At 30.7% G+C, this 11,730-nt stretch overlaps 1 protein-coding gene across 1 annotated transcript in view; it reads left to right on the forward strand.

Moving 5' to 3' along the window:
- Window positions 1-454: 454 nt before the first annotated feature.
- Window positions 455-11,730, forward strand: part of LOC105617852 — an 85,569-nt gene continuing 74,293 nt past the window's right edge. The window contains exon 1 of the mRNA XM_012199401.1: window positions 455-635. Within this exon, the coding sequence (XP_012054791.1) occupies window positions 455-635 (181 nt within the window). The remainder of the gene's footprint in view (window positions 636-11,730) is intronic.

Consider the following 11,730-nt stretch of genomic DNA (forward strand, 5'->3'; position numbering starts at 1 on the left):
AAACTTGAAATTAATTTTCTTCCTTCTGATTAGTTAAATTCAATTTTAATCTCAATCTCTAGTCTGATGCGGGCATTAAAATACTCTTTCTTTTTTTATATTATTATGTTTTTTTTTGCAAGCAAAAAGACTAAAAAGACTAACAATTTTATAGTTATCCGTCATTATTATAGCAGATATATATATCGTAAGAAAGTGAGTTGTTCTTTTAACTTACAAGATCTCTTTTTATATCATTATAATTTTATTTTGTACCTACACAACTTTCCTCATAGAAATAACATTGAACAAATAAAAGTGTTGCTAACTTTATAAATTCCTATCGCGTATATTCTTCTCTTATATATATACTTGGATTGCAATCTAATACGACGTTCACTTCCTAAGTTTCATCAAGTTTAATGGTTGGCGTAATTAGTAGCGAAAAACGGAGCGACAGCTTTGAACACCGGGCATGTCTTCCGCGAAAGCGCAACGAGCGCATTTCGATTGCGTGAGCGCATCGCGACCCGCTGCACCTGTCGCTGGAGTTGTGCATAGCGCAATGTGCTGCATGCGGTGGATGGTGCGGTTATTTCGGGAGATCGCAGAAGCCTCGCATCGCAGACAACAACAACAGCAGCGTCACACTGTCTGTGAGACACACGTGCCACGGAGCTAATGGCTCATTCAGGACGCGAGCGACCGAATTGAAATCAAAGAAGAGCGCCCGACGAATGGATGGACTTAGGCTAATTCGACGACCGTCGCGGAATCCGCACGATTTTCCGTCGTACGGCGACGCACTCAAAGTTGCGCATCGCATACGTCACTCACGTCGCTTTAGGACGCTGTTACGCGGTCGATGCCACTCGCGGCTTTTGTAGATTATCGGTATGCGCGGTTATTCTTAGGTATGCGTGGATCTCGTAAAGATCGCCTTCTCCCTTGCCTCCGATATTTTTATTTTTCTTGTTAGGTACATGAGATGACATTTTTCGCAATATTGAATGTATCTTGATGTCAAAATAAAAAAATAGGAAAAGTTAACGTAAAATTGTTAAAAAGTACATTGAAAGAAAAAAATCGATTGCTATTATTAACTATGTAATTTATTATTTTGGTGTTATCTACATATTTTTTAGTAAAGTTATAAATAAATACAATTGTTATTACTAACATTATAGTAACTAGATATGTAACCATAAGAATGGAACTTCCAGCTATAAGGATTTTATCGTGCAATTGTAATTACAAGTACTTACCAAATACTTTTCTTTCACTGATATAGTATTATGACCTACTACAACGGCTTTATGACCTTCTCTATTTTCTCTTTTTATAGATACATGATATTTAACATTTTTTTTAATACTGAACAGATTTTGATATCAAAATAAAAGAAAAAATTAAGATAAAATTGTTGAAAAGTATACACTGACAAGAGAATGACGCGAGGTGTTTTTCTTCGATTGTTTTGAAATTTGTCAGTAGATTGCATAAAAATATCGACACATATTTTGCCGTTTGCTCAGACACTCAATAGTTTAAGAAATATTAAGCTATAAAATTGGTCGGATTATACTCTTAAAACTCTAGATCGCCAGTTCAAATGTCAGTAATGACAATTTTTTTTAAATATTAGCATGTTTTATACTAAGCATTTAGAAAATATTTATATTTAATATTTATAAACATTTTAGAAAAATTTAGAAATTTAACATTTAGAAAGTGACACATTAATAAAATTAATATATAAGTTGTTTTTGAAAAATCCTTTAAAATTAATTCTTTGTTTTTCTAATTAAAAATGATGTAGACATATTTTTATATAGGTAAAATTTTAAAAAATGTAAAAAAAGAGAGAGAGAGAGAAATAAAAAAATTGCCACTATTGAGATTTGAATCGGCGATCTAAAGTTTTAAGCGTGTCTGACTAATTTCATAACTTAATATCTCTTAAACTATTGAGTGTCTGAGCAAATGGTAAAATACGTGTAGATATTTTTTCGGTGCCCAACCTATTGATAAAAACTCAGAGCAATCAAGAAAAAATATCTTGTCGTTTTCTTGTGAGAGAAAATATAATTGGAACTCATAACCATAATTATTTTATCATGTAATTATAGTTACAAGTACCAAACACTTTTTTCTCAGTGTGTGATATTCTCAACATAACAATTTTACTTTAATATTTTAATTTTTTTGTAATAAGATAATGCAAAATATACGACAAAGTTAAATTGAATATTGATTTTAGATTAACTTATCGGATTTCAGTATAACTTTCTTTAAGAAATAAGATACACGATATACAAATATCCCGCCTAGCAAGAATAAGAGAACTTTTATTGCAAGAAACATCGCACCTCATTAAAAATGAATCAACCCTTATAAACATTTACTTTTAGTTAAAAAAATACCCATCGATTATGAAGTTCCGTGAAGAAAGGGGCTTCTAAATCGGATCATCGCCATATACATAACATATCGAGAAGAAACCATCCCCCGATAGGTTTGCCTCCGCGGAATAAAGTGATGTTCAGAAGACACGCGATGCATCCATCCTGACGTGGGATGTACAGGAACGTGACGTGACACCGGATCCGCCTCCGGTTGCTTGCCCGGTCCAAGGCAATTCAGCCAGCATCGCTCGGTTATTCAAGTAACTTCTCTCGGGTGTTCCTCCCTTTCCAAGTCGCAGCGCGGTGTTTCCTTCCATCCAACAGGCGGACAAATCATCTCTCGCCGTCCGGAAATTCTCCCACGATTGCACTCGGGAATAATGCGGCGAGAGCTGTAGAGCAAGTCTCTGCTCGCGATTCTCGACCGCGACGATGATTGCTAGTCCAAAGGGATCGAAGTGCAACTATCGAGGACCGAATCGTACCCTGTTTATCAAGTAACTACATTGTATTGAAGAATGAACTATATATACCGCGGAAAATAGCCATTCGTAATCGCGTTATGGAGAGAGAGAGAGACTACAGAAAAACGAGCGATATTGTAATTTTAAATAAAAAATTTCTAATTTCTAACGAATATTCAAAAGAATGTATCGTTAAAACTGAAATCGATGATTCTAAAATATTTTATATCTATTTTACAAAAAATATTGAGAATATTATTGATATTACTTAAAATAATTATTATTTGAAAATATTGTATAAATAATATGAAAAATTATTACTATATCGAATTCTTGATTATTAAAAAAGTCTAAAATACGTACACTTATCAATAATTAATTTATTCAAAAGTATAATAATTTATGTTTAGGAACGTACAAAAGCACGTTCTATGAACTGTGTTCTATTCTACAACGTCTCCTTGGTGAAAGGAGATGTGTCTTTCATGTTAGGTTGGAATAAAAATTCGTAATGTACTTTATTTATAATATGTATACCTGTATACATATTATAATATGTATACCTGTATAGTATAATAATATGTATACCTGTTTTTAAAAAAATTAATAATTATATTATTTGACAGAGCAAAATTTCTTTAAAAATTTGTTTTCTAAATTGCGATATGTTGATTTATAATGAAGTTATGAGTAATCAAAGTCAAAATACACAATTTAAATAAATATTATAAAGGACGTATAAAAATACAAAAATATTGATAACTGAAGGTGTTATATTAATAAAGTACAATAAGATTTAATTAAAATTTAAATGAACATATGTATAGACATGTTTCGGCTTCTTATTAAGCCCTCTTTAGATGATCCTTAAACATTTAGCAGTTCCTTAAGTATATCTATTACTTCATCAGTTTACAAATTAGTTCATGATAAAACATTGAATGTTCGATGAGTACCTTCCAAGAAAACGAAATATACTTCTCAATCGATTTGCAAGTCGAATGTTTGAACTTTCTAAATATTGTTTATATTGCATATGTTACAATATGATATATTATTTGTAACATGATAGAAGGAAACTCATTTCAAATTTATTAATTTCTTTTTTTACACACTCACCGTACACACGAATACTTCAAATGTGATGGTCAAAAATTTAAACAATTAAAAACGTAGATATTTAGTCAAATATATATAAAAATTCGTAGAACAAAATTATGAGTATTAAAAAACGAAACATTAAGAGTGAAATAAAATTATTCACAGCCTAAAAATTAAAAATTAAAAATTATAAAAAACTGACATTATAAAAGACATTATAAAAGACTGATCTAAAACATGTTATCAATATGATTTCTCGACACTTATTGATTTGAATTTTCGATAGATTGATATGTCATCGTTATACATGGGTCGTTTGATAAGTTTGGTAAATTTCCGTGAAATGGCTACAATCCATTTGATGATGCGACTCGAAAGATCCACTCTTCAAACCCCTTCAGGCCAAATTTCAATCAGAAAGGATAGTTCACATTTGGTAGTCATTTGAAGTAGGCTGTCTCAAAGTCTGCAAAATACTCATTGACGGCGACAATGACTTCCTCATTTAACGAGAATTTTTTCCCACCGAGCCAAGTTTTTAAGTTTGGGAATAGAAAGAAGTCACGGAGCCAAATCCGGAAAATAGGGAAATAATTGATGAGGAATCAATTCGTAGTTTTGTCATTGCAATGATTGACTTGTGGCGCGTTGTTTTGATGGAAGAACACTTTTTTGCGCCAATCTCGCTTCAAATGACTATCAAACGTGAACTATGCGTCCTTTCTGGCTGGAAATTTGGCCTGAAGGGGTTCGAAGAGTGGATCTTTCGAGATGTCGTGTCATCAAATGGATTGTAGCGCCATTTCATGGAAATTTACCAAACTTATCAAACGACCCATGTACACAAAATCAAACTTTATAATAGATATATGTGACTTATTAAAATCTTCCGTATCGATTTGAAGATTTAGATTGTTGACTTGTTTTTTAATGTTTATCATTTCCGAGATCAGTTGTTTATTATAACATGGTTCTTCGTCTAAAACTTTGATGTTATTCCAATCGAAATCGTGCGTCAGCAACCTGTGTTCAGTTATCACAGAACGGGTAGTCGTGTTTCAATTAATATGTTTGCGATGTTCTGCAATTCTTGTTTTTAATTGTCTACCTGTTTGTCCAACATAAGAAATATCACATTTTTGCAACCAATTTTGCAAAGTCAAAATACTCATTTTATTTAATCTGCGATAACTTACAATTAATAACATCTTAGGAATATTTTTTTAAAAAGTATTTTGTGCGAAAAACTTTAAGTTTTCATATTAGAAAATAAAAAATTTTAGTAATTTTTTTAGGAGCACGTGACAAGCCCACAAAATAAGAAGAAAATTTTCCATTTTATCTACCTCATAGTTTTCTGAAAAGAATTTTTGTCTGAAAATTTACCCTGATAATATAATAGTTGTACACAATGTAATATTTTAAAGATTTTTTGCATGCATTTCAGTCAAAATTAATCAAATTCATTTTATATTTTATTGTAGTTTTATTAGTTTATAGTGAATAAGAGAGATTTACATAAAATATCTTCAAAATATAAAATACACATATTGTCCCATGACTATAATTTTCATTTTCAAGATAAATTTTAAGAGAAAATTTTTTTCATGTAAGTGTATGTAAAAATTATTAAACTCACAGAAGAAATTCACAGAAACAAAAGAAATAGTAATCTTTCGAAAGTAAAAGTTTTAAGTTTTGCACTCCCTTTTATAAATTTCAATTTCAATTTTGAAGTTCATAGCGCTATGAGCTTTTGTGTCAAAAGATCCAACATTAATAAAAAATATATACTTGAAAAATATACATGACGCGAGACATTCCCATCCCATGTCTCCTGCACTTTACAAAATAAATACTTGAAAAATATACATGACGTGAGACATTCCCACGTCTTCTGCACTCTACAAAATATGTAGATTTAATACTTCTGGTATGAATTTCAAATTTCTGATGTTTGTATCAACATCGTCATGGTGTGGATTTAAAATCCATATAATATTAAACGCACATCATATTGGTGTCAATATTTCCAACAATATAGTGAGAATTATATAGACACCGCTATTTTTTAGTGTGATAATTGTACAACTCAACTATTGTTTTTTTCTCTCCACACGTGATAGTTTCATTTAAGATTTCGCGATTACGGAAGCATCGATGCGATGCGACGCCCGGCAAACTATCGCGCGAATGCTCTTGTCCGAATATTGCAATCGTAATTCTAGCAAATCGCGTCTGATTTTCTAAATCACGCGATTTTCATGGGCAAGCCAAGCTCCAGATCTTCTCTTACATGGACGATATTAATCTAACAATTTATAGAGGACGACAGCACCGAAAGGGACGAAATTCATGATCTTCCCCATCTTTTTTCGCTGCGCTATACGTCTCCTAATAAAGTTTCGTCTCACTTTATTGTGAGGTTATTGAATATGTTGTCCATTCCTCATCGTGATTTATATTTCCTGCCTCTACCTGACGCCGTTTACCGCGACCAAAGATCCTCTTCTATGGCTGTTGCGTAAATAATTATGACAGTATAAAAGTTTCCGGGCGATCGACAATGTCCCGTTAAGCCGCGTATCCAACAGTCGAAAAAACAATGACGAAACTCAACGTGAACTTTCTTTTTTAAGGATATATAAACAAGCTTTAGCTTTTGCTATTCTACTGTATGTACATTAAAGATAAAGCTTGTTCTTATTCTTACATTCTACTTAGATTAGATTGTATCTCACTTCTACTCTCTCTCCCCTCTCTTTTCCGCTATAGAACGAACTTATAAAAAATGTGATAATTTGTAATAGATGTATATGACGTGTAAATATATGTAAGTGTCCGGTATGTTGTTCGAGTCTGTAGGTTTACTAAGTCCAAATGACTGTGTAGATCAGTCATCCCTACGGGGATTCAAACGGTAGCTTAATACTAAGTACATCTCTTAAGAGACGAGACCGATAGTTGTGAAAATAAATTATGAGAACGCTGTAACCCTGTCGGTGTTACAATATGATTTACTAGTGAGAGATCCGAATGTTCTATGATTTCTATCCAACTACGTAATCAATATCTCGGAAATATCTAGAATTATTGGATGAATTACGTTTTGACAAAATAATCGCAGAATCAATGCTTATCTTCTTCCAGAGATTAATATATTTTTCTGTGTAATATTTTTACTTTCAAAATTAATGTTCAAAACTTATAAAAAAACTTATATAGGAGATACATTATCATTCGGGAATACTTATTAACGATAATTTTACACCTCTCAAAAAATTAAGTTAAAAAAGGTTTTTAAAATTTTTGGAAAAATTTATGCAAATCAAAAATATATAACAAAAAATTTGTTTATTTTTTGTACACTCTTTTTAAACTTACAAAAATATTTTCTAACTTTAAATGAATTTTTACACAAGGATGTTATTGCCAAAAATAATCATACCAATTTTTTAAAAAGCCATTTTGAAGCTTAAAGTTTACTTTAAAGAATTAATTTAAATATTTTAAATAATTAATTAAAAATATTTTTTCATTAATTTCAATGATTCTATCAAGTTGCAGCGTTTCAATTGTACAATAAAACAAAAATATAGAAAAAAATCAATTTTCAATTTTATGTAATTTAAAAACAAAATCTCACAGAAGAAAACTAAAAACAAAACAACAGTTCTATAGCTCTCTTCTCTTTAAAATATACATTTTGAAAACTTTTCTATAATTTTTTCACTGAAATACTTAATTTTTCATAAGATGCAAGAAAAGTGTTTTCGAAGGCATGAATGATGATTTGTATGAAAAAATTGATTGCACTGCAACAGAATTATTCATATTTTTGTAGACAATAAGTAAGATTTTGAAAGAAAATTTTCTCGACAAGCACTAATATCTCACTTTTTCTTTATTATAGACATACTGTTCACCTAAAAGAATATAATGATATAGTGTACAATTATAATATAATATTCTCAATATGAAGCTCAAATATGATCATGAGACTAGTTTATACTTAATAGTTGACGACGCACATCACTAAATTAGCTTTCTATTATTATAAAGGCCTACGAAAATAGATGAAACGAAATTGTTTCGCGACGAGCCTATTATAATATGAATCATATTAATCATAATAATTAACATCGTTTGTTATACTTTTATATCGAAAAAAGAGAGAGTCGATTATATTCACGACAATATAAATACCACGTTTCTTAATACATCTCACGTGCTTAATAACCTTGAATTTTTTAATACAAAAGAAAGTACATGCATTATGCATTTTTTAACGCATAAAAGACATTGAATTCATAAATTGAATATTCTTTCAATATTTCTTGGGAAGTCGCTTGCTACGTGTAAGAGCTAGACTGCTGCTTACGTATGTAATAATGATATAGATATTTCTTTAATTTTTAAAATTTTCATATTAAACATCTCATTTGTACAAATTGTAAAAATGCAATTTTTTATTACGATTAAAGACAAACGAATTTAGAATTAAAAATATATAAGAAAGGCAAAATGACCAAGTAAAAAATTAACTAATTCTTTAATTTTTGTTCTATTCACTGAGAAAAAAAATGTTTGGTTGAAAATGAACAAATCAGAAAATTCTGATTATATTAATCAGAATTCGATTATCTCAACTAGAATTTTAATAGATTTAACCAAAAAATTTTGTAGAACCAGAAAATTTTCTGGTTAATCTATTAAAATTCTAGTTGAGATAATCGGAATTCTGATATAATCAAAATTTTCAAGTTTGTTCATTTTTAACGAAACATTTTTTTCAGTGTTTTATTTTTCAGTGTTTACTTTATAACTAATAAGCCTTAATTTATTCGAAATACGTAACTCTTTTTCTACACTTTGTTGCACTTGCGAATCACATGCATACACACTCTACATTGCGTACCATCCGATTAATTAGTCTGCTCGTAAGCATTAACATTTTAATGATTATTATCGCATTTCTTTCGTTGCCATTGTTCTGCCTCATCAGATTTAGATCGGAACGAGAAGCCGCACTCCACCACGTCTGGACGATAAGGCCTGGCTGTGTGATGCTTGCTGGAGACTGGAATTACGACTACCGGTTTTCCTTTGGAAGTGCACCGGAGAGACTCGAGACTCTCGCCGCGGTATTTCTTCCACGAAACTTATTACGAAACATTCGCGGAAAATCTTGACCCGTTACATCGGGCGGACATTCACCCTTCCGCTCTATAAGACCCGCTTGCAAATTGTGCTCGCGTATAAATAATTTATTTATGTCGTTACGTGCACCGTAATTTACTCTACGTTATGTGTACGCGATAGAAGTACAAGGTGATTCGCGTGATTGCGTTATGCGATCACATTGTGGAAAAAAGTGCAACTTATGCGGCTTGAATCTTTTCTACAGGCTAGGACAAAAATACATAGGGTAAAGCAGGGTAATTTGGATAGTTTAACAAAATTTTAAAATTATATGTTTAAAATTGAGATCGCATATAGTGTATTCAACGAAACATATAAAACATAGGTGCATGTTTTGTATGTTTAATTGATTACAGTATTCGACATCAATTTTTTTATATTCAAATTCAGAATTTTTGTTAACCTGTCCAAATTATCTCGATCTATAGATCCCTATTTTTTAACAACAAAGTTCAAAAACAAGTTTTTATTGATAAATGCGCGCTTTTATTTTTCTAACTATATTCTCTAAATTCTCACTAATATCGTTATTATAAGAAGCTTATAATATTATAAGAAGCGCATTTCGAGTATGTGTAACAATATATTGTATGTAAGTGCCAACATAACTTTATATTATATAGAAAATGTATTTAAAATGTATTTATATAATTGAACAGACAATTATTTTAGATAATACATTAGAGAAGTATTGTATTATTATTATTATTATTGTTATAATTATAAATATCTATCATAACTACAGTTATTACAATAATTATTATTACGAAAGTTTATTTAATTATACATTTATATTCTACATAATAAAAATTTTATAGTTGTCATCTATACGCACAGTTGCTACCATCATGTTTTTTTTCACGCGATAAGACATTTTCGCAATATTTTCACGCGAAGAAATAATATTTTAAAATCTTTAAGAAACATTTGATTTTCTAAATACAAACGAGATAGAAATTTAAATATTATTGCATGACAGCTTTTTTAGAAAAAAAACGAGTATTCTGAAAGAAAAAATAAAAGCTATTAAGCAATCATCTGGTTTTTAATACTTTAAGATTACTTAGCAAATGTACATTGAAAGAAATTTCTGGTTGAAAATGAACGAATTAAAATTTTCTTTAAAAAAAAGACTACAATATGCAAGTATATATGCAAGTATACCTTGATCAAAAAATTCCCGGAATTACCACCAGGTGATGCTCTAAATCAGCTGATTTGAGTTCTGTTTTTTTGGTTAAGTTGCCACATCTATCATTGACATTCCCACCAAATTTTATCACCATAGCTTGACATTTGTAAAAGTTACGCCGTCTTAAGTACATCTACCTCTGCACGTATTTTCGATTTTTTACAGTTTTAAAAATGGAGTTGAGTTTGAAGCAACAACGAGTTTGTATTAAATTTTGCATTAAAAATGGATTCAATGGGTGAAAACCTTGGAAATGTTGAGAAATTGTTTCGGCAGCGATGCTCTAAAGAAAACAGCCGTTTATGAGTGACATGAAAAAATCATTACGGGGAACACGTTTTAACAGCCGAAAGGAGGTAATGGAAAAATCGAAGACGGCTCTGATGACTATACCGACAATAGAGTTCCAGAAATGTTTCGAGAGCTGGATCAAGCGCTGGCATAAGTGCGTTGCAGTCGATGGGGGGAGTACTTTGAAGGGGACAATATCACTTTTAATGAATAAAACTTGTATTTTGAATTTTCTGAATGAATTCCGGGAACTTTTTGATCAAGGTAGTATATAATAATATAATACGTGTAAATAAATGTATATTAGTAATTTAAGATTGAATTATTTAAAAGCAATGAAGATCCAGCTTCGACCGTAAGATAGGTATTTAAAATTTCTAGTATTGATTGTGTTTCTCACATATGCTCATTAAAATAAAGATTCTTAATATAATTTTTTGGTTAAATTTATTAGAATTCTAGTTGAGATAATCGAAATTCTGGTTAATACAATATTTCTGGCAAAATCTATCAGAATTCTTATTTTTACTAGAATAATTATAACAGATAATTATAATCAGAATTCTAACTTAACTACTATTCTATCAGATTTAACTAGATTTAACCAGAAAATTCTGATTCGCCCATTTTCCAGACCATTTTCTCGGTGTATATGATTAATGATGATTAATCTTGATAATTTGTAGATTACTTTGGAATAGAGCAATCAGATTTATTCTCATCTAAATCTTCGCTTTCATATTGCAATACATCATTTCTTATATTATGCAAATTTTCATAAACAGACCATATTTTACAAGTAACAGAAACAGCAATGAATAAATAATATAATAATAAAATAAGTACTGTAAAAGCACGATGTCAAGGCTTAAATCATTATCTAGACAGCACAGAATATTTATAAAATATTTAAAAATATTCTGTGCTGTGTCTGCATCTTGTATATATACACGCGTGCGTGCGTGCGTGCGTGCGTGCGTGCGTGCGTGCGTGCGTGCGTGCGTGCGTGCGTGCGTGTGTGTGTGTGTGTGTGTGTGTGTGTGTGTGTGTGTGTGTGTGTGTGTAGTGTAGAGAGAGAGAAGAGAGAGAGAGAGAG

This window comes from Atta cephalotes (genome assembly GCF_000143395.1).
Source record: "Atta cephalotes unplaced genomic scaffold scaffold00014, whole genome shotgun sequence".
Lineage (NCBI taxonomy): Eukaryota > Metazoa > Arthropoda > Insecta > Hymenoptera > Formicidae > Atta > Atta cephalotes.